This window comes from Aquila chrysaetos, chromosome 13 (assembly GCF_900496995.4).
Source record: "Aquila chrysaetos chrysaetos chromosome 13, bAquChr1.4, whole genome shotgun sequence".
NCBI classification, from domain to species: domain Eukaryota; kingdom Metazoa; phylum Chordata; class Aves; order Accipitriformes; family Accipitridae; genus Aquila; species Aquila chrysaetos.
Window position 1 is genome coordinate 15,788,626 of NC_044016.1, and position 24,518 is coordinate 15,813,143.

Here is a 24,518-nt window from a genome sequence, read left to right on the forward strand (position 1 = left end):
CCCCCAACCGCAGAGGCCGCAGGCAACCCGTTTTGAGGCGCACTCCCGCCCCTCCGGTGCGCCTTAGGAGCCGGGCGTAGCGCGGCGGCAGCCTCTCTCCTCAGCGCTGCCCTTAATAAAGATGGCCATCCACTTCCTCTCCCTCAAGCCCTAGCCCAGCCGGTCCCGGCAGCCGCTGGAGGCTCGGCGGCAAGTCCTCGCCGGCCAGGGCGGGAGGGTCTGCGCGCTCCTGCCGCCTCAGCCCCAGGCGCTCCCCGCCGCCGCATGGCCGAGGCTGCCGGCTCTCCGCGCCGCCCGGCCGCGGGCAGGTGCGAGGCGAAGGGTGCGGAAACGGCGAGAGCCCGCTGGCGGCTGCTCGGGCAGGTAGGGGGAGCCCGCGGGCGGGAGGGGATGGCGGGACGGGCCGGCGGCGCAGCTCGAGGGGGGCACGTCGCTGCTGACCGCCGCTCCTGTCCCCTGGCGCGGCGGCGCCTTGGGCCGGGGCGGTTCGTGTTCCTTCCCGCCCTCCGCGTTGGCCTACCGCGGCCCCGGGGGCGGCGGGCGGTCGCGGGCCCGTGTGGCCGGTAGCTCGCAGCCCCTGAGGGTCCGTGCGCTGCCCCGGCCGGGGGTGCCGGCGCTGGAGGTGTGTGGAAAGCCAAGCTGTGGAGAGCTGCCCGCACCCCAGAGAGGATAGCGAGGACTAAGTATGCTGGGGCTCGGAAAAGGGTTTGCAGTCCTTCTCCTGGAAAAATAGTAATAATAAGAATACATACATATATTTATAAAAACATGTACATCTGTATATATATATATACACACACGCACGCATATATACACACACACGGCACTTGGAGGTGCACGTTCAATAGATCCCCAAAGCAGTCTGTGGTCTTAGAAGCAGTGTTAACGGGAGGAGGGCCAGCGTCCCATTGGCACCCTGCAGCTGAGAGCACTAGCTTGGGATTTTCAGGCTGTGGTTCTGTCAGTGCTGTTGGAGTTGGTTATTGTAGCTGCTTTCCAATTCCTGACGTTTGACACCCTCCAAACTGCCTTTCATGGGGAGCCGGAGTGAGACGTCTTGTCTTTAGCTGCGGCTGCTGGCTAGCTGTGGGGCCGTGCCTGGAGGAGGGTGAGGGGGCAGAAGCAGCAAGCGGTTACACCTGGGCTGCGGGTGAACAGCAGTTTGTCAGCTCCAGCCTTCTGTAGTTTTTTGGACCCTTTAGGAGCAGTGCAAGGTTGGAAAGGATTCCTCAGCAGATGAGCATATGCGTGAAGGCTTAAAAACTTGAATCAGTTTCATTAGTTGTTATTGTTATTGGATGTGACATTTACAGTCCTAAAATAAATGTTTAGTTTTGTGCAAATGGATGCCTGGAGCTGCCCATTGCGAGCTCTCCCCGAGAAGGCAGAGTGGTGGCAGTGGGTCCAATGGCGGCATCTGGGCTGAACAGGGCACCTGGCTGCAGTCGGATAACAGAGTGGGAGGCATGGGGAGGTTAATATTGACCTTTTCTTTGTGCGTGCTTTTGGTTTGCAAATTCCCCAGTCCTGTTCAACACGACAAACTTCTGTTTTATTATACGCTAAAGCAGGAAATGCCAAAGTTATTGGTAGGAATATCAGGTTTGTCTTTGTAGGTTTCTGTTCTAGCAGACATCTAAACTGCACTCTGCATCTATACTAACATTTCTTTTCAACATACTGCCTTTGGCATATCCCTGTCTCTTAAAATCATAAGGAATTTTTCATAACAATTGAATGGGGGTGCAGGGGGTGCATGTAGGTATTTGGGGAGAAGGCTTCTGTTTCTTCCTCAAACTACAGGTAATCTGTGACCTTTTCCTCTGCAGATTCCCTGGGTTTTTCCATGTTCTTTAACTTTTCTGTTGATTTTTATATGGTACGATGAGCAAGGATCAATTTAATCTTACTGGTACATCTGAAGTAAAAATCAGTTCTGCACTCTTTACTACAGTGATGCTTGGATCTATCTATGGATTGGGAGAAGTATCAACCTTCCTTTATATCCATCTTTAAAGGAGCTCTGTCAAAGTGTTTCTTATAGTGCTTTTAAAAATGCTTTTCATACTGTTTATAATAACGCCTTACATGAAATCAGTTCTGTGGTGTGTTTATATATTGAATTAGCTTTCATTCAATGCATACACAAATTTATTTGCTATAGTAAGGATGCTTGAGTGTGTGCTTGCTGATTTAATTAAGAAAAAAGCCCTTTTATCAGGTATCCTATGAAGCTAGCATAAAGAACCAGGGGTTTGCATAATTACCTATGTGTTCTTTATCAATAAAATGTTTTATGTATGTACTGAATTTGAAGTTTGGCAGTATTTTTAAACTTAGCTTGTCAGAATCAAGGAAAATATTTTTTTGCTTAAGAAAAGAAATGCTAAAGGAAGTTACATGTGTACTGTGCATTTATAAGGGACTGGAGTAAATTTTCTAAGGCTGTGTTTTGAGCTCTACCAGTCTATGCAACTGATGGCGTTACCCAGTCTGTAGTGTGTAGTAGGGAAGTTAGAGGTATAGGCCTAAACTAAGTTGCTTCCTATAGAAAGTTCAATGAAAACTTTCCTGAAATCTGTAAGTTTTATATATTTATCCTGCCTGTTACCTTCCTCTTGCTCTTCTTCTCACAGAAGTCTTGCTTACCTGCTAATGTACTTTAGCTTCCAGAACTGAAAAATAAGAGCTAAATTGAGGACAGGGCATTGGCTTTTTTTTTTTTCCCCCTTTCCCTTTTCTCCCCCCTCCCCCCCCCCCCCCCCCCCAAACAGAAGAACTTCTAAAGCAATTTTTGTTCTCTTCCTGCTCCTCTGTCTGTGAAGGGTGCCTGTGCTCCAGGTATTTTTTCATGTTTTTGTTATTCTTGAGTTTGTAAATTGTTTACAGTTGAATAAAACAATTTCTTAAATAAACTATTTGTTAAATAAATAATGCACAGTCCTACTGATGATATTTAGAGATGGTGTAGTTATAGTTCATGCAGTAGCTGATTACGTAGAAACTTTCTTGTTTGTACAAAATATCGTGTTCCAGTCAGTGCCATAGAACCCAGCAGAGGTTTGTAGACTGTTAGGTGTTACTGAATTTGGCTTTTAGTGCAACTAAGCCATACACAATGAGATACACAAAGAAATACAGAGAATTTCAGGTGACTGCCTTTCTCCATATGGTTGGTTTTGTTTGTTTGTTTGTTTTAAGAGAGGTCAAACATCTTCAAGTTTTATAGGGAGTCCTAAATATGGTCCTAATATTGTCATTAAATACCGAGGGCCCTGCAACTGAGATCTGTGGTAATGTTTTACTAGAATCTTTCTAAAACAGGACACAGTTTGGTGATACTTTTTTTTTAAAATATCTTGTATGTTAATGAAGAAAGAATTGGCTTAGAATTCTATATTGCTAGGTGAAGTTAGAGAGGAAAGAAAATGCAAGTTTGAGAGAGGGAAAACTGCAAGGTATAAGTGTGAACTTGCATTGTTTGGGTTTTTTTTGTTGTTGTTCTTGGTGTTTTTTTCCTTTAAGGAACCTAATTTTGAAAGACAATCTTTCATTACAGGACCTAAAATATTATTTATTTAGGTAATATTTGTACAAGCTCAACACTTGTGTACACCTGTAAAGATCTTGTGCAGAAGACAGGCCATTCAGTAACTAAAGAAGATCTTAAAGAGAGTGAAACAAGGCTTCTGGAATTTTTTAAAATAAAAATATGCAGAGAAACTTAGCTGAAAGTTACTGAGGGAGGAGGTGAAGAGGCCACCGGCCCCAACCAAAGAATGGTGGTGTCGGGTGATTCCATCCCCACCATAGTTCTTTCTCTTTGCCATCACTAAAACCAAGAATTGTGTCTATTCTGCTGGGAAGCCTTTAGCTTGCTTTGGTATTGGCTACTGGTTTTACAGGTCCCTGGGACATGTTCGTTTATTATGGCAGTGTGCAGGAAGTTAGGGAGTTTCACCTTCATTGGAAGGGTATCATGAAAATAGAGAAGACTATCTTTCAATGTCTTTAAAACATTATTATGAGTTTAAATATATTTGTCACCTTTTGGTTTTTGTCAGTGGATTATCTTATAGCAGCAGCAGCATATCTTTGTAGCTTGTAACAATTGTGATGCTTTTAGGAACTGACTTGAGGAAAAAAAAAGTTTTGATCCTTATGTAAAAATAGCTAGATATAAATAATGTAACATATTCTTCCTTTGTGCTCTGTTTTCTCAGTTATATTTAGGTTTTTGAAAGATTTGACCTGCTGTTGTAATTTTCAGATCTTAGACCTCTTGATTTTAGTTGGGGCTGTGGGAGAAATGTTTTTTTGAGTACTCAAATGTTTATGAGATTTTCTGCTAACTCAGAGAATGCATTTTACAGAGTGGCTAGAAGATGTCTCTTTAGAACAAAAAACTGAAACCAGAAAAGTGTTGTCACTGTTGGATTTTTTTTTTTTTTTTTTTTTTTACTGTTAGTAATGGCATGCCTTTGCTTTAGAAAAAGGCCGCAAACAACATTCTTTTCTGAAAATTAGATCTTGGTGGTTTTCTTTAGTTGAAAATTTGCTCTGTTTTGTTTCCAGACTTGCTGCTATTATATGAAGGTCTTAATTCTGCTAGTCTTTTAATTTGGTTCTCCTGTTTTGCTGTTTTTGCGATTTCCTTCATGTGTGTATTTTTCCCCATGTGTTACAGAAGTAGAAGAAATAGGGTGGACAGCACACAGCCATTTTTACTACTTTGATGAAGATGCCTGTGCCTTTCATATGCTGAGACCTGCCAGTGAAAATAGATCCAAAAGCAATAAGCCCGATGCATCAGACCTGCTATTAGAAACTAACAGCATAGCAAATACAATTGCTCTACTCACATATGTAGTATTTTCAAGTATCCTGCAAAATAATAGGTCATGGCACCAAATTGTAAGGCTGTTGAATGTGAGTGCATTTCCAATTAAAGCACGGTTGACAAAGGTTGGGTGCAGCAGAAAAATCACTGACCCTTTATTTTGTTGTACACATCCCATATGCAAAGCTTCCATTTCAAGTTTCATAATTCTGGAGAGCTACTGCTCATTTGACTTCAGATTTAGCTCTGGTTGGCAAAAAACTAAATTGTGGTACTCTTCTACTCAATATTCCTTGTAGCCCTATTTATAGTGGTGAGTTTATTTTCTGCTGGTTTTTTTCAGCACTGTGGACTGCTAATGCATCTTCATTTTAAAAATGCAATGGCAATTATTTATGTATTCTATCCAATGTTAGGAGAAAGAAGTTAAAACCAGGACATTTCTCCATCTTCCATCGCTGACCTAAAGAAGCAGCTTTTTTGCCTGGCAGGGAAATGCTAGTTGTCTTCTGTGCAATGATACAGCTCAAACGGGCTGGATGCCGGGTTTTTCTGTACAGAGGAGTTGATACCTCAGTCCTCGAAGACAGTTGAATGCAGCGGACTATGCAGGACAGAGAGCTCATGTTTTCATTTTCCTGAACAAGTGTTTTAATCATTTAGCTATTAAACAAAATGCATATGGCCACATTCTGCTTCTGCCCTTGCCTTGAATTCTTCAGTCTCTTAGTGCTGAACTTGGTGCTGTTGTGTATTCTGGGGATCATGTAAAATTTGGCTAATGTATCAGTCCCCTTATGGGGTCCTGGTAGGGGAGTATGCAGTTGTGACATCTGAAAGTATGGGTCCTGGGATGGGTAGGAATTTGGCAGCAGTTCTGCAAATGTGCAGCAGTAAACTTCCAAGCTAGGAAACGGTCTACCTGGCAAACACATATCGCCTCAGGTTTTTTTAATCTATAGGGACAGTGAGTGGCACAGAAAGTTTCACAGTGGTAATGGGAGGGTAGGGAAGAACCCAGTCTGCCTCTCTAATTCCGGTATGGGTTCGCTGGAGCGGGAGTTAAAAAAGCAACTTTGTACTTATGAACTTGTGTCCTTATGAACAGACTACATTTGCTTTACAGTTATTGAGATATAATATATATATTGAGGCATAATAAATTCATAATTCATTCTCTTGACACCTCCCATCGGTACCACTGTTATTTTTCTCAGGCTTGACATACTTGGACTAGTTATTCATAGCTGTTAGCTAATAGCATAGCTGTTATAGTTAATGCCAGACTTGCCTCTTCAGTTAAATAAGCCTGTGTTTGTTCTTGAAAGTTTTATTCTTAATGTTTAGTTTGTTCTTTGTTTCAAAGGTTCTGAAGAAAAAGCACTTGAAAGATGTGCACCTCCAACAAGTGTCTGTAAGAAGGTTTGCATCGTTCAATCTGTTTTCAGTAGAAGACGAGAATACAGAAGAGGAAACTGGGACCTGGGTTCAGTACAAAAGCATCTTTTATCCTGAGTATAGTGTGTCCTTAAGGTAACCATTGTTTAAGTACTTCCTAAGATCTTCTATGGGCCTCAAATATAAAACTCATTAATGATTATTCCAGTGCTTTGTATAACTAGGCATAGTTTACACATAAATTGTTAGATGTTATTTTTAGTTGTTTGTTACAGTAAGCAGCTTGTTTGGTTTTTTTTTTTTTGGTACACCTCAGTTAAGTGCCAGAGCTTGAACAAAAATGCTGATGATTGTACCTATAACAGAATGCAAATATAGGCATTTATTTTATGTTACTAATAGCTTTCTGTTTTGACATTCTTCAGATATAAATAGGATGTAAGAAAACTGAACATATTTACTTGTAATCTTAAAAATTTTAATGACATGATGTTATTCATAAAGTTCTAAAAGCTTTCTGGCAGTGCTCTGAATTTTATTCAATTTTCTTTTTAATAGTTCTTGTAAAACTCAGTGATAATTTGGAAGCCAATTTGCAAAACAAAAGAACAAAAAATTTCCTTTTCCTGCAGAAATGATTTATATCGATTGAAGAAATCTGTTTTATATTAGAGCAGGTAAAACAAATTAAGATATTTGTATTAAAAAAAAAACCAAACCAACCCAAACCACACAAAACAAAAAAACCCAAAAAAATCCAAAACCCCTCCAAAAGCTTTCTGAAGGAGTGTGAATTCTCAGTAGCTTTAGCAAAACAGAAAAGTTTATAGCTCCTATTCATTACTGTGCAGGGTGGGGTTTTCTTCCCTTTTCTCTTGCTTTGGTCTCCCTTTTACTTGTTCAGTTTTGTGCATATCTATAACTTGGTTTTGGCTCAACAGGTATCATTGCAACAGTAACTTAAGCATTCCTGAATCAATACTTGTTTTGCAGCCCCTAATTAGCTCTGCTGAGGGTATAGGGTTCTGCATTCTGTCCACAGAAGAGGATATTCTGGAGAGCCTCAGTCATTGAAATTGTAAAGTGCGTTTTTATTTAATGGGGACCTTTAAATTAAATTCACTCTTAGAAACTAAGATCGAACACAAACAAGTGACCACCATTAACTGTGACATTTCTGCAAGGTTATAAAACAAAACAAAAGAACAACAACAAAAAAACAAACCAAACCAAAAAAAAACCCCAACCGCACAACACTACATGCAGGCTGCCTTCAATTTGCAGCTGGGTGAAAAGTCAAATATGAAATTGTTTAGAGCTTTATAAAGCCTTAATTTTCTGTTTTCCAAGCTTATACTTATTGATGCTAAAAGGCTTCAGAAGAAAACTTTTCCATTTGAAAATACTGCCTATTTGTAATAGAAGTAGGTACAGTGTTTTTTCTGTATGGACTTTTCCAGTGAACTGCTGGGGAATGCTACAGATTCATCTAGATGCTCACAGTCTACCTAATCTACTTGTGCAGTGTCTCTATTCCCTGGTTGTAGGTTGTCATGGTTTAACCCCAGCCGGTAACTAATCACCATGCAGCCGCTCACTCACTTGCACCCCACCCAGTGGGATGGGGGAGAGAATTGGAAGGGAAAAGGTAAAACTCATGGGTTGAGATAAGAACAGTTTAATAGAACAGAAAGGAAGAAACTAATAATGGTAATAACAACAATAATAAAATGACAATAATAATAAAAGGATTGGAATATACAGAACAAGTGATGCACAATGCAATTGCTCACCACTCGCTGACCAATGCCCAGTTAGTTCCAGAGCAGCGATCCCCCCCAGGCCAACTCCCCCCAGTTTACATACTGGGCATGATGTCACATGGTATGGAATAGCCCTTTGGCCAGTTTGGGTCAGCTGTCCTGTCTGTGTCCCCTCCCAACTCCTTGTGCCCCTCCAGCCTTCTTGCTGGCTGGGCAGGAGAAGCTGAAAAATCCTTGACTTAGTCTAAACACTACTTAGCAACAACTGAAAACATCAGTGTGTTATCAAGATTCTTCTCATACTGAATCCAAGACATAACACTATAGCAGCTACTACAAAGAATATTAACTCTATTCCAGCCAAAACCAGGACATAGGTCTTCAGAGGCACACTGGTAATAGAAAATGTAAGGCGTTTGGGTAGAATTTAGGCTGAGCAAGACTGCAGTCCTTTATGCTGCAGTCCTGAACTTCTTCATTCAGTCTCCTTAGTTCACTACCATGGTTTGCAACACTCAGTGTCACTTACTTGATTTACTAGTTATAGGAGTTGTAAGGTAGGAGGTGAGCTAAGGTTCACCTGTGCCGGCAGTACACAAGCCAAGGGAATGTCAGACTGATCTTGCTCTGACATTTGACATTTGTTCACTTCTGTTTCCATCGCTTCCCATGTCATCATTTTATTTAGTATTTTTTATTTGGCTAATAGTAGTTTCATTAATAGGACACAGCTCAAACTGTAGATTGCGAACAAGCACTTTTTTATGCATGATTTTATTATTGGTGATCATTATATAGTATTCTAAGTATGGAGATTTTGTTTTTACCTTTTATGTTCCTCTGACCTTAGCCAATGGAAAAGTACAGTGTCTGTGCTGGAGCAGGTTTACATTGGGTTTCAAAAACTGTATATTGAGGAGAATAGGGAGATTGTCTCCTGGTGGGTTTATTTTTATTTTTCCCCATATTTTGTTCCTTTCTAGAAGATACTTAGTGATCTATAAAAATGGTAATCACTGATTGTTTTAGGAATAATGATCAGAACTTACTTACTCTTACAGTTCTGTGTTAAAATGTTTTCTCTCTATATTGAAGCAGTGGCAATAGATAGCATATACTTATTATTTCAGAATATTGCAGGATGGTGAAGAAAGGAAGGAGAAAATACTGTGTATTTTGCCAGGGACAAAGTATAAATACCTGCAACAAAATCCGCTTTACCATAAGTCTATATTAAATAAAGTTTTTCTCTGTTTTTGCTGAAGCAGTAATTTAAGAGGTTAAATGTAACAGTTCAACATACATAACAGAGCAACAGTTCTTGCAGAAACTTGCATATTTAGAATATAAGAAATCTTGGAGTTAGCGGTCCTGGATCTTTGAGAACTGATCATGTCTTGGAAACTTAAGGATCCTCTGTGTGTCTGATAGTCTTCCCTTCATTTTTCTCTTCCCGTTGGCAAAATACTAATTATCATAATTTTCATCAATAGAAGCAATTTTAACAAGATAACAAGAACATATTATTAGCATATTATTAATCATAACAAGAACATCAGTCAGGTAAACCCAGAACAGTGTGCTTGAGTAGGAGAGCCTTTTCATATATCTTTTTCTCAGGAAAAAAAATGTTGCTTATGGCCCCTCTAAAATCTTGACAAAAGTGCTTTTGATTTTTATCTGCATATGTTTTCCTTATGCATTAACATCTTTTTGGGAAAGCTCATTGCATATGTTAGATGTTAAAAGGGTTGTCAGCTAATATCTTGACGAGACTAAATACTTAAGAAAGTTCATAAGGTTGTTAGTGGCTTTTGGCAAAGAGTATAAAGGTCAAGCTATATCAGTTCAAGGGCTATCAAAACTGATCAAATTGTATATTCAGATATGCTATGACCTAGCTGTAATTACTGCTCTAGAGGGACTTGGGGACCAGTTTGTTAGGCAAATAGAAGCTTCAGTAGGAACTACCAGGCATGTGCATGCTTTTCTGAACTTCTCAGTGCAGCTTATTGTAGTAAGCTGCTATTTTTCGAACGAAATTCAGGTTGGATGCACCTTGGGAAAGAGGAGCTTATGCCATGTTTTTCTGTCACTAGTTTATTTTAGAATAATTCTTAATAAATCTTCCAAAGCAGGAAGCCAGAAGCAATATAAGGCAATTTTTGCTTTAGAAATTGAAGCTGGATTTATGTGCCATTTTGTCTACATCCTTGAGGTGGCATCACGTTTTAAAAATCCCCATGACTCTACCGGTTAAACAGTGGTCTCTAGTGTGCTTAATGGAATGTAGATTCACAATACATGGTGGAAGGTGGTCTCTTGAAGTCTGTATAGGTACTCAGGTGCTTCACAGTAGCTCTGGGGTATGAAAAGGAGTGTCTGATGAGTGTGACTTGTTTTCAGTGAAAGGGGTGTCAAGATGAAATTTCTTGTGTTACAGTACAGAATCTCATTTGATTAGTCTAGTCTCATTTGTATTTGTACCATATTTGCTGCTCCTACACACTACATCCTTGTCTTGATGATATGAAATTGCTCTCTAGTGTTGTTTGCAATTAATATTAGTTAAAAAATAAATCCCCAAAATGACAGGAAGGCAGCCTGGGAATTGGGCTGAATGTTTATGGAAGTCTAACATGGAGAATGTAGACATACTCAGTCCAAGCTGGAATCTTGCTGCAGTTTTCACATTCAGATTTGGATACAGTAAATTGAGTAACATAGTCTGGCAGGTGAAAAATACAAACCTCATTTTGAGTGAAATTTCTTGCAAGCTTGAGGTGGAAAAAGATATCTTTCATTATAGAAATCATCTGACCTTCTGGGTCTTCTCTCCATTAAAGATATGTTTTTATTCATAAAACTTACATGTTTATTTGTTAGCTTTGTTCAAGTTCTTTTTAACTTTGGGGGTATTTCACTTTGCTGTTAAAAATTATGCACGTGCTAAATACTTGTTTTCTTGGTGATAGGAAGATACAGAGTAAGTAGAGACATTTTAAAATGTTTATTTAATACTGCATTTCTAAATCCTTCTATTCCTAGTCAGGAATGTGCTTTTAAATTTAAATTTTGTATGAATAATTCTAGCAATGAAGTGATTATAGATCATGAAGATGCAGTGTCTCACTGTGGAGATGGTGTTTGTCTTGTAGACAGGAAAATTATTCTTTTATCAGAGTTAAAAAAGGAACAATCAATATCTTCACATTTTCTATTTCAGGATATGGATTTACTTTAAAATTGTAGGCTCATTTTAGGCAATTAGAGAAGAAATAAGTTATTTCTGTGGTAAAATATTTTCCATTGATCAGTCATTTGTTGTTTCAAATACTAAAATGCAGAACTGAAAAGAACAATGTTAGCAGCTTATAGGAAGGGTTAAATCTTTGTAAAGAGTGTTAAGTGTTCTTTGCAAAGTGTCATGCCTTTATTCTGAATATGAATGAACCTTTAGATAAAAATATGAAAGAAATTATTAGATTATTCTAGACCTTTGGTTTAGAAATGAGAGGCATGTTATTTGTCTGTGGCAAGTGTTAGAAGATGGTTTAGGAGTGAATTCCATTGGCTATTCCTATAGGGTATTTCTGCTAATAACACTTTGAAGTTTTAATGAATTTTTATTTTAGGGATAGACATGAAAAATGAAGGGAAGCAGATTTCAAGGAGTATTGCCTGCTCCTTATGGACAATTTGTGTGGGTATGATAAACTTGCTTTCTTCCATTTATTGAGTGCTGAGAGATAATGTGTGGATTTAGCAGCATGAGGGCTTGGCCACAGAAGGAGGAAATTGAGGAAAGAGATAAAAAGTATTTTGGTAACATACTACTTTCATACACTGATGAAACTAAGACTGTTCCATCATATTGCCTAATACATGTGTATTTGTAAAAAGAATTTGTAGTCAAAGAAGCCATTGTTTTAGTTTCTTACCATATTAAGCTGAGATCTTGAACTGGAGTGAAAGAGGAGTTATCTTGTTTTGCTATACTCTGTCCCAGAAAAAACATTTGATCAGATAACAAAGTTTGCAGGTAACTCTAAGATTCTTACTGGGCTGCGGTGGCAATTGGTGGTGATGCTGAGCAAGCCTTTTTGTAAAGTACCCTTAGCAGTAACTGTTTTACCCTTATCCTGTCTTTCATTTTCCACAAAAATTGTAGTTTTATTTTGTATCCAGGTGAATAATATCTGGTGATGTGGTGGGGTTTTTTTTCTCTTTTGAGTATTATATGGAAATGTAGCTTAGTTTTTGTAGTTTTTTTAAGTTTACTATATTTATTTAGTTATTTGTATTATTCTTCCTCATTCAGTTGAAGAATAACATAAAAGAAGAGAAGGAACATAGTTTTGTTTCATTATGGTTGATGAAAAGCATACATTAATAGGGAGCTACTGAAGGATTATTTTTATTCTGTCTGCAGCTATTTATAAATACATGTAAAAGTCTGCCACTTGTGTGGTTGAATTTAAGAGGAAGGAACATTAATGTATTTTAAAGATATCTCTCTCTTTCTTTGACTTTCTTTATACATCCAAAGTAGACTTATTCATAGTCCAGAGTAAGGAATTTTGCTTTGCTTCGTATCAGGAGAAACATGAGTTAAATTAGTTTATCATTGATAGATTTGTCTTCTGTAAGTCAATGTCTCAGCTATAGAAATTTTGCATATTGTACCTTGAAGACTTATAATAAGAACGTTGTAGATCAGATTAACCATGCTGACCTGAAATTCACGTTCTCCATGATGCTTACTTATACTTGTTTGAAGTACTTTGTTGACTGCAGCAATCACAGCTTTGAACTTCTTTGAAGTTCTTTGAACTGTACAATGTTCATGACATATTCCAAAGCACTAAATACTAATGTTCTCCTGTATTTTGAGATGCCTGTGGAAACTTATGGGAATTTTGGGGTTGGGATTTAACGACAAGGTTCTGTGATTCCTTTCCTTGACTTTTATAATTCAGTGCACGAGACAAACTCTTTATGGGCAGTTTGTAAGACGTACTGTGGAAAGCTGTGATTATGACAGGCATTCATAGAAACAGGATGTGACATGTATTGGCAGTTTTCTCTGGGCTCCGTAATGGAGGAGCAGCTGATGGGATGGGACAGTGAAACAGCAGCTGTTACAGAACTGCTGGGGAGGTATATGCAGAGCAGTGGATCCAAAACTAGAAGCTGTGGGTTTTAGGTGCAGGACTGAGTAGCATGATATTTATGGCAGATTTGGGATTAGAGAATACATGTATTTACAGGTGCATGTAACTTTTAGTCTGAAAGTCAGGTCTGTGATGGAAAAGAGTTGGGGAGTAGCTGGTGCAGAGTTTGTCTGCAGGCTCTACAAGTAGAGTCCTCCAAATGGAGGAAGATGTGGCTATTGCTGTTCGGAAGTGTGTCTCCTTGAGCTTTCCCTTTCACAAGTAGATCAGCTGTTGGCACATTGCTTTCCTCAGTCCTAAAACTTGTCTGCAATAGAAGTTATGCTCAATTCTTCACTGTTTGGGTTCCCTAACTGTTAAGTGATTACCAGTGGAATGGAAGCGCCTCTTTTTTTAGCCTGGTGTAGGGAGAAAAAGCTTTATCGGCAGGAATAGGTATTTCCCTATCATGCTAATTGACTTCTGAAGATTTCGCTGTTACTAACGTGGAGTAGTCTTAAAATAGTCCATAATGGTAATATAGTTAAGACCTGAGATGTGATTTTTGGAGTGAATGAGAGTGGCTTTGCTATCCAGATCACCGTTGAGATAATGGTTACTCCTCGCATTCTAGGAGATTGAGGTTGCTCCCTGCTTTTGTTCAGTAAAGGTTTCATAAACTGATCAGAATAAAGGAAGCAGCTGTTAAACTTAAGCCCTGTCCTGTTTCTCAATGAGTGTGGAGTGGGCATCTGGAAGACTGAGGAGGAGGAGGTCCCTCATAACAAAGCTGGATGCTTCTCATCATTAAATTACGACTCACTTATGTGCTTGTCATGAACAATATTTGTGAAAGCAAGAAAGAGATTGCTGAGACAGAGTTAGAGACTTTGCATGCTGCAGGCAGACGGAAAAGGGGGTGTGTGCAAAATGCCTCTGCTGGCCAAGAGAGCAAACAATGGGGTGTGCTGTGTTTGTACTTGGACACCACAAGCTTTTGGCCACTGAATAATAAATGTAAGAATATGTTTGAAATTTGTGTGTGTTGATTTTAATTATGGAAAGAATGTTTTATAATCAGAGGAAGAACTGATCTTAGGACAAGAGGAAATGGCCTCAAGTTGAGGCAAGGGAGATTTAGGTTAGGTATTAGGAAAAATTTTTTTACTGAGAGGGTTGTCAAACATTGGAACGGGCTGCCCAGGGAAGTGGTTGAGTCACCATCCCTGGAGATATTCAAAAAGTGAGTGGACAGGGTACTTCAGGACATGGTTTAGTGGGCATGGTTGATGGTTGGACTCGATCTTGAAGGTCTTTTCCAACCTAAATGATTCTATGATTCTATCCTAAATGAAAACTGAGTGTACCAAAAATAATGTAGATTAAGAACATTCATTGTGTTAAATAACACATCACCAAAATTTCAGAACAACTTTAAAAACAATAGCTGTGTGGCATGCATCTGTTGTGGCATCTTAGCTTATTCTTCAGGCTGCTGTACTCAGAGCTGTCCACTTCTTGTCTCAAATTATAAACCATTATTTTGGAAACAGCCTGAAATCTGGTTTAGTGATAATTTTAAGGCCAGTGCTATAGTTGTATCATTTTTCTTTTTTGCCTTTGTCTACCTTTTGACCCTGAAGTATATAAATTTTATTATTTTCTACACCAGGACACTCCACTTTCTTCTGTTTTTCTTTCTTCATAGCATTCTGAACTACAGATACTGGATTGCTGAATTGTTCGTCCTCACCTTTGTTTGCTTCACTTGGAGATTTGCATGATAAATCTTCTTTATATGTGGACTGTGTACATAAAGAAATGGTGGAGGGGGGGAACCAAACCAGAACGTGTTATCCTGGGACTAATCTACATGCCAAGAAAGATAAAAATATTTCTTTACTTTCTCAGCATCTCCCTCTCCCCTGCCCCCATCTGACATTCATTTAGAGATGAGATATTCACAGCTGTCTGAGAGACCCTAACCGTTTCAGACATACGCACAGTTATGGAGTTTGTAGGATGCGAAGGAGTCAGCAGAGGACAGTTTAAAGGGCAGTTCTGTGGTTGGCAGAACTACTGATCCTGCCCGCTTTCTTGTCACTTCTCTTGAATTAACTCTGTTGCATCGGTTGTCTGATCTGATTGAAAACAAACTTGCCAAAAAAAAGAAGAAAAAGTGCATTATAAGTCCACATGATCCTTCAGAATTCTTGTAGGCTTCTACTGCAGCTAAAGAATTTATTTTTGGTTTGTTTTTGTGTAGCTGGGAAAAGAGCTCTAATGTCGAGTTGTATCTTTTGTAACATCTTTCATATATTTTGTTGCCCCTGTTTATGAACACGTTTCAGTTTAACTTGATTTCCATTTGATTTTCATTTTTTTCAAGAATTGGTCTACTTGCTCTTTGGTGCTTCTCAAAATTTAACATGTAAATGTTTATTTAATGCTTATGCTTATCAGAAGCTATAAATTGCACTATAAATATAAAATTTCATATTTGCGAAGAGATTGATTTTTTTTTTCATTCTTAAAACAATCTTCCCTCATGAAAGAAAAGCTGAGAGAATGAGAACTAATTTTGTAGGTGCTAGAATTGTTGGATTTTCCATTTTTTCAGTGTTTCAAATTAGTATGTTCCTGAACAGTCTTAGGAGCTATATTTGAAACATTATTAGAAGACTGTATTTTTGTATTTTACTGCCTTGCTGAATTCTTTTTAGATTTTTTTTAATGCATTTGTGAAACAGCTATGTGATCTGATTGTTGTAAAGTGTAAGGTTTTTTTGTTTTGTTCATTTTGGGCCTACATTAGCTTGGGATAGTTAAAAGAAATTTAGTTGATTTTTTTTTTTTGTGTGTGTGTGTGCGAATTCATCTAGGCTGACATCTGTAACGTTTAGAAGAAGCTTCTTAGACAAATTTTTATTCAACTTTGCTGCATGTTCTTCCTGCTGCTGTCAGTGTTGTGGCCACTGTGTTCAAAAATTTGCACTTCGTATGTGAAATTCAGTTAATTAGTTTATTATCCCTAGTTTTGAATGTTTATTTCACTTGGGTTATGCAAATGTAAAACCAAAGAAAATGCAGTTCACTGAACACACTAATCAGTTTCATTGTTCACATTAATCAAATGAAGTGTTCTTGATTTTGTGGGAGAAAATAGGAATGTGTGTACAGCTGCTGTTCAAAAATAGTCTTTTGTTTTTCCTCTTCACAGAAATTGCTTTACCAAAATTCTTCATTTCCTATGGAAAAGTTGTTTAGGTGTGACTTCCACAACTAAACTAAAATTGATGCTCTTTGGAAATGTTTTCATTTTGATAAAGTCTTAGTGTCTGAGATACATGTTCATGGATTTCAGTGATGGAACTTCAAAGACCAGCAATTGTCCCCTTGTTTTCCCCCTGGTGGCTACAGTAGTACCTGTTTACTACTTCTCTGTGAAAGGGGTTTGTGAGAAATGAACGCATGCAGTGAACCTCTTCTCTGAAGAGGCAAGATGGTTGGGGCTTTTTTTGATTGTTCATATGTTGGTAAAGTTACTATGTATGTTTTCTTCCAGATTTCACAACGGACTCTTAAATGTTAAAGATGTTCTTACAAGTTTTGACAACACAGGGAATGTCTGTAAGTCATTGTTTATTTAAATACAGTACTATGCTGATAGAAGTCTAATTGTATCAATACAAAATATTTCTGTATGAGCTCTCAATAACCATTTCATTTAGCTGAGAAACATTATTACTGTGGTCAGAGATACAGATCTACCAACCATAGTGTTTTATGTGTTACACTGTTTTATGTAGCAGAGTTGTTGGTGTGGATGCACTCTTAAGTCATCCCTGTGCAGGTTATTTTTGGTTCTGTGACTGTGGCAGGAACATTAGAGCAGCTGAACTGGGTTGGATAAAAAATTAGTTTAGCCCATTGATTTGTGTTGGGGCCAGTGGCCAGCATTGGCTACCTGAGAAACAACAGTGCAAGAATGCGGGAAACAAACAGTGATACTTCTAGCTTGGAGAGGGCAAACTCAAACCAGAGTAAAACAAAAGAAAGCACATGGTCACGTTGAGAAATTCCTCTCCACAGAATATTTTGGATCCTAGAACATGACATGAATTCAAAAAGCAAAGGGGAAAAAAATTGTGCAAGAAAAATTCTCTATGGCTATTAAAGACATCACTTATGGCTTAGGAAGTGCTGGATGTTAGGAGAATTAATGGGGCAGTAGGATGCTATGTTTGTCCTGATCTTTCACTCTTGTCTGAGCATCAGTTACTGGCTGCATTAACCTGAGACAAGATGAGCCGTAAGTGGACCTTCAATGTCTGACCCAGTAGGGCTCTGCTTCAGTATACTTATTAATAAAATTATCTATGCTATTAATGGACATGAATTATAAAATTGTGGTAGATCACGGAAAAGAAGGTGAGCAAAAATATTTAAATATTTTTGATGTGATGAATAATTACTGTTATATAATTAACATATACAGATATACATATAATTCTTTTTTGATTATTCTGCCTTATTTTTCAGGTTGATTGGTTTGTTTTCAAACAAGCAAACTGATAGAATAAAGTTGGGGGGATATCTGTAAGTTTGCCAGATATTCAAGAAATGTGCATATATCTCCTCCTCCTTCTCAAAGAAATGATACAGAAACTGTTCTGATATATACGTGTTTCATCTCAAAACTCCAGTCTTAGTACTCCAAAGCTATGTTTCAATAAACGTTGGCTTTTCATTAGCAAAAAGGTCAATTTATTTAATAAACTTTTGCCTTCAAAAGGAAAAAATAATCATAAACTACGTGCTCTCCTTTTTAAAATTTGCCAGCTTTCATTCAGTTCTGAACATGGAAGATAGTTGTGTGGTCCTGCCACAAAATACTTCAGGAAATATTCTTTAACAGTTGCCAGAGAGAAATTTGTTCTCTGATTTCTGAATGAAAATTATATCTAAAGGGATATATGAATATCCAAATTAATAATACTAAGGCTGAGAAAGAAAATTCACATTTATAATTGTGGTTGACATCAGCTATAGATATAGGCATCATGAGCTGGATGATAAAAACATTTAGATTTCAGACATTTGTGATCTGGAAGAAAATGCTTTGATTAAATTATGGGAGGCATTTAGAGAGATTTGATGTTGTAGATTCTCAGAATAGGAATCTAGAGGGACTTTTATAACAAGTTACTTTATTCTCATAAACTGTTCTCAATGAGGGAAAAAATTAGGAAAGAAATCCAAACTGGGGTTTTGGATCCAGAAAAAATATTGTTATATTAGTTCATTAGATAACAACTCAGGTATTTATTTTGAACAGCAGAGAAAATTTTTTTGTGTGTGTGTCTAAAAGTGTTTCACATAGCAGATCAAAACAGTGTACCTTACTCTGTTAAACATGGTAATGTTATTTCTTAATCTTTGTTCTTTGTATGAGTACTTAGGTTGTGATCAATCTACACAAATTTCCTTGTTAACACAAATAACTTACTGAAGTTTTCATATGCTTTCCTATTGATAGATGTGCTGTCAGCTCTTCTGTTAACTTTTTCCAGTATTTCAGCTACTTTCGTATTGATTGCAGATGGTAGAACAAGACTTACGCTCTAATAGGCACACCACCAGTGCTAACACAGAAGTAATATGACATTTGTAGTTCTTGTTGCTGTTTCTCTGTATATACAAAGATTCACATTTGTCCTTTTGGATTCAGTAATGCTTTGAGGGTTCATGCTGTGCTATTATATACAGTGTTTGCTAAGTCATTTCCAGATTCACTGCTTCCCCATTTTTAAATGTCTGTGTCTGTAAGTGTCTGTATTGATGTACATATTACTGATTTATGCCCATTTTACTAAGCACTCTGGATTACACTTTGTTAGGGTAACTGTAAAATAGTTATCTTCTGGCAGCATGCAGTACTGGCTTGGAGTGTAATAATAATCATGCGTTTTTGCTACCACCTGTATGGAGTAAATGTCGCCAGTGTCCAAGCCAGAGTAACTGTATGTGTCTGTCACACCATCATAGTAAAGTTCCCCCAGCCATGTGTTTACTGAGCTGCTCTATTTAGATCATACCTGACTGAATTTGTGTGCACTCCCATTATCCCTTGATTTGAATTGACTCTTTCTTTGACCTTTTTCTGTGTATTTCTTGGCTCTCTTTGTGTTAACCTACAGTGGAAAAGGAAGGTAGTAATCTTGCCTCTTTTTACTCCCAAAGGTAACTACAGTTGTAGTATTTCTAAAATTAGGTCGACTGTTTTTTACAATTGCTGTGGTGTTCTTTAAGAACTTCATATTATAAAATGATAGTCTACCCTAAAAATAACCCCAAACACTTCTAAAATGGTCTTTAGCAGTATTAGATCATTTCTTCTAATACCTAATACTAATGGAGCTAGCCAGTATTGAACATATTATCAGTCCCATCTAGAGTAGCATGCTTTGTGAGGGGACCCATTGAATAATTATAGACTTTAATATTCTTTTAGGACACACTGCATAGTCAGAATTTATTTACTGGGCACTAAACTTCCCTCAAATGATTTGGACCAAGTTATCAGAAAACAGTTAAATATTTTAGTGTTCTGGGTGTTTTGGCTGCCACACTAAGTATTTATCAGGAAGATTAATGTTTTGCTAGAGATTATTAGATTATGAAGTGATTGTGTATTAAACAGATCAGATTTTGTAAAAACTGAAACATGTTGCATATTACATTTGAAACATTTGTTTCAAATAACATGGTTTGTGTGGTTTTGGGGGGAGTTTTTTTGTTTCTTCTAGTAATGTTCCTAAGTACCTTGTGTTAAAACAAGCTCTTTCAGGGAACATTTCTATCACCTTTTTGTTTCACTTTTTGGTCTTTCTGCTTATGGTCTTTAACAGGCACATCACCATATGCCATCAAAAGAAGAGTGGTAGAGCAGACTCTAGTTAATACTACTTTCTCTGTGCTACCAGTAGATACCAACTCAGTACAAGATGTGCCACTAGCTGGCAGCATTATATAAAATATCAATAAGCAGCTTTTGAGGAATACTCGTGGCTGCTTCCAAAAGTGCTGCTTTATACCAGAAAGACTTCAGGACAAAAGTGGAGCCAACTGCAGTAGCTGTAAATGGCATATTGCAGGGTCCCAAGTGTTAACTCTGGAAATTGCCTCTGCACAATGTTTTGTTCAAACTTGGTACCTACACTTGTATTCCGTCTTTTTCAAAAAGATTTCTGAAGATGCATTTTCACTGTACGATGGCTACTGTAAATGAAAATTCACACTACAAATTACAATTGGTTTTCACTTTCCCAGAAAAATGTGAACATTTTTTCTTTCCTGTTCATCCTTTGTAAGAGAGCAGTTTCCATGTGAAAACTCTAAATTAATTCTCCACACAGACAGGATGCAATGCTAAATGCACTTCATTCAGCTTTAATTCTATGCATAAACAGGAGGCAGGGAAAAGAGGAATGGAATGAAAGAAAGGATCAGTTTGTTATTTTAGACAACTATATGCCATCTGTTAAAAAGATGGTACATCCTGAGACCATCTCTAGTCCTAAAATAATCCATTAAAGGAGCTGATGGATCTCAGGCAGAAGGTTCAATGGTGGCATTGTGGGATAGCATCAGCTGGCTCCAGGAGCTACATGCCATGCTCATTCTTGCAGAAGAAAAATCTCTTCTGCAACAGACTGTCCAAAAAGCAAGGAAAATTCTGCAAGAATGAGCTTTTGAGAGTATCGCCTTCCCCTGTCTTTCCTAGTGGGAGAAAGCAGTTATGACTGAAATGCTTGTATAATTATGTCCCTGCAGTAATCACTTCAAATTATGTATACATTTAAATAAAGTGAAATGATCAAGGGCCAAAATATAAACTTCTTTACTAATTGCCACCAGTCTAAGCAAGCTACAGTGTCTGTAAAGGAGAATTTTAAGCAGTGAAATTCAGCATGTTTTGGGATTTTCATCTAGTCTCTGCTGGATGTTAATACAGAAACAACCAGAGTGCTCAAGTAATATAAAATTGGAGATATACTCTATGTAATAGCAAAACATTTTCTTGTAAACTGCACGTAGCATTAGTTAATAATGTAATATTTTTCAAGAAACAACATGTTCCATACATATTAATTTTATTTTCTGCTTGGTCGAGTGTACAATTATGTGTTTTGGAACTAAAAAAGCAGCAGAGGGTGCTACAGTTACAGAGCTACCCAGGCACGTACTCCAAAGCTGTTGCTGCTGTAGGCAAGTAGATCCTGCAAAGACTGAAGCTTTCATATGGGGTAGATGTAAATAGGATAGCTTTAAATTCTGTTGCCTCTGTTTATATAGGAAAACAGGTAGTCTATGTGAAATCCAGAAAAAGTAGAATTCCATATTCACTTCTGTTCTTGAATTTTTTAAAAAAAATTGAAATGTTGCATAGTTTCCTGAAAACATAGTGTCTGGATATAGCTACTGTTACAAAACACCTACTCACCATCTTTAGAACTGTTTGTGCTAATTTTATGTTTAGAAATTCCAGTCTCTACAGCAAGTTTTATATTAGAAAAATTTGGCTTTTTGTTTTCAATGGGTGTTGACCCTGCCCCCCCCCCCCCCCCCCCCCCAATGAGCTAGCTAAACTGGAGAATATTTTTGCCCCTTCATATAATATTTTCATGAAAATAACAAGAGAGAAGGATTGTTCTTAAATTTCAAGTTCACATTGGGTTTTTTTTGGAAATGCATATCGAGGGGAAAAAAACATAGAAATAAATTAATTTTCCCCCTTTAGTTTTCACTTTGTTTTTTCAGATTCTATTAATTTTAAAAATATGTTTATTTAAAAATGTAATTGTGTAGCTTCTTTTTATTTACTTAAAGTAGATTTTTAATTTTTATTTTTTTTTTAATCAAAGAACTTTTCCTTCTTTCTTCCTTCCTCTCAAATAACTAGAACGAGAGGGGTTTCCTCTTTCCTGGTTTGTAGTGTATGAGGATGTGTTCAGAGAGCTACTTGTTTCTTCAGAGCTCTCACTGCATGACTCAAAGGTATCTGAGCTCCTCTATGGAGCGGTCGTGGCAGCTATTGATTTATCATGCCTGGAAAGATAGATGCCATCAAGCTACCTGGAGAAAAGCATAGGATGGCATCCTTTATGGCAGCAGAGGTGCTCCTGTATTTCATGTAACATTACCTAGAATCAACAAGGGAGCAGATTGCATTCTTCAGGTGCTGCTGTAGAAGTGTTGTGTTCCCCCCCCCCCCCCCCCCCCCCTTTTTTTTTTTTTAGATGAAACATCTTGTTTTCTGTGGTGACAAGCATACCAACTTGAATATGCTTCCTGCCTCTCCGTGCCTCAGTAGGTATTCTCACCTGAAGAGACTGCCACCCATTGTCTTCTGAGCCTTCTCTCATTCCACTGGTGTGGCAGTTTGAAATTGTTTACCATGTCAGAACCTCACACTCTCTTGAAAAAGTCTTCAACGAAAAATAAATTGACTGGAAGTGTGTTTGGATAGCAACGATACATGTTGTTTTGAATGAAATATTGTATTTATGATACCTACAATTTACTATTCACTATGCAGCTTCCTTTTAAATAAAACATTTCATGATCAGGGTTAAGAAAAACCAGTTGTTTCTTCCCTCTCCTCCCCCATCCAATTCACTTCACTGATTCAGTTTACAGCATCATCCCAAGCAGTCACATTGACATAACCGGCATAACGCTTATGGAATGGAGGAGAAAATAAGTATATGGGGAGAAGCAGGTACCTTTTAAATTACTGTTGCTACCAGAATTGTTTTTATGAAACTGTTCTCTGATGGAACATCAGTGATTTGTCTGTTCTAAGTACTGTCCTGCAATCTTCTGCTTTTCCCCACTTTACTAAAGTTTTCTGTTTATCAGGAGCCTATATGTGAAAAGAATAATCATGTCATCAGGCATCTGTTTCCTCTAAAGTATTTTTTTTTTTCTACTGCATATTCCAACATAACCTGACTGTGCCTGTACTTTTAAACATGGCACCAGCTCAGAGAAGGTGAAGCCCAGGTGAGCTCTTCTGAGTACCCTCTTTCTTCCTTGGTCAGTTTGAAGTTTTTGTAGTAATTGGTTCACCTGTTCAGGATATTCCAATGAGAACTTTTTGGTAAAAACATGAATCTATTTGAGCAACTGCAGTTGCTTTTCTATATTGCTGAGCAATGATTTGTACCTTGGCACCTTGATTTTTGCATCAGATCTGTTGTCTTAATCTTTATAAAAATTGTTGGCATAAATGTGTTTCTAAGTGTACTACTCGTGCTTCTCTGACTTTATGCACTGGTGTTGACATTCCATAATCTGAAGCATTTTTGAAAGTATTCCATGTATTCTAAATGAATTATCATGAGAAGTTGGATCTTTTGATTTAAGTTATATCCTGTCTTCAAATTCTTTTAATTAATTTCTTAAATTAGATTGGTAGAAGGAGAAGTGTATGAATTATTTTAATTAATTTCAGGCATTTTACATTAGATAACTTCTCTAGATCACCTTTTAAATTGAGATGGGGTAGGATAACAATGGTAAGCATCCCTTTAAGATGTTCTGTGTTATTAATTAAGTGTAGTCTTTTAATGCATTGTAGAGTTTTCTCTTAAAATATTTCAAATTTGAGCATAATTGAAGTAAATAGTTTCAAATTAGTTTCATTTAGCTTGATGTGCAGTAGATTGTTCCAGTTTGGGTGGAACTTGCACGTTTCTTTGTAATTGTTCTTTTTGTTTTCACCGTTCCTTTTACTTGCCATGTTCTAGCCATGCTTTCAGTGCTGCTTTTCACAGAAGTACAGGCATGAGGTGCAAAACATGCTGAAGAAATGCCATGCTTGGAGTATGTCCTTGGGTAGCTACCTTTTGTTCAATACCACACAAAGTTGCTGATGGGATCTGACTTACACGTCAGATGGAGTGTTTATCTGTATGGTAATATAGTCTCATTAGTGGCTGCAGTGTGGAGGTAGCAAGGACAGTGCCTGTTCTTCTTTTTCTCCATACAAATGTAATGGAAATTTTATGTGTAACTTGCACCTAGTTTTGGTTTTGTTTCAGGTCTTTTTAGAGAACTTTTTAAAGGTTGCACTGTATTTCATTTAAAAAAATCACGTTCAAATGGATGAACTCGTGTCTTCTTTTGAAAATATTGGGGTGAAATGTTTCCACTTAATTCATCATCAGTTCACAGAATTGAATTCAAGCAAAACTATTTGAGTAAAATATTTCTGGAAATGTGAATTTGAAGCCTTTGGTGAATAATATATCCATTTGAAATTTTTTGTCTGATGATAGTTCTGACTGAAAAGTGTGA

General features: G+C 37.6%; 1 protein-coding gene across 3 annotated transcripts in view; it reads left to right on the forward strand.

Annotated features, from left to right (window-relative positions):
• The first annotated feature begins 252 nt into the window (after positions 1 to 252).
• CAMKMT (calmodulin-lysine N-methyltransferase) overlaps positions 253 to 24,518 on the forward strand; it is a 227,313-nt gene continuing 203,047 nt past the window's right edge. Inside the window, exons 1-3 of one of the 3 annotated variants that reach the window (XM_030034668.2) lie at positions 253 to 363; positions 6,207 to 6,373; positions 16,720 to 16,784. In XM_030034668.2, coding sequence (XP_029890528.1) covers positions 265 to 363; positions 6,207 to 6,373; positions 16,720 to 16,784 — 331 coding nt within the window. In that variant the 5' untranslated portion in view covers positions 253 to 264. Of the gene's footprint in view, positions 364 to 1,786; positions 1,987 to 6,206; positions 6,374 to 16,719; positions 16,785 to 24,518 lie in introns of those variants that run through there. The other 2 variants (XM_030034669.2, XM_030034667.2) reach the window with 2 other exon arrangements.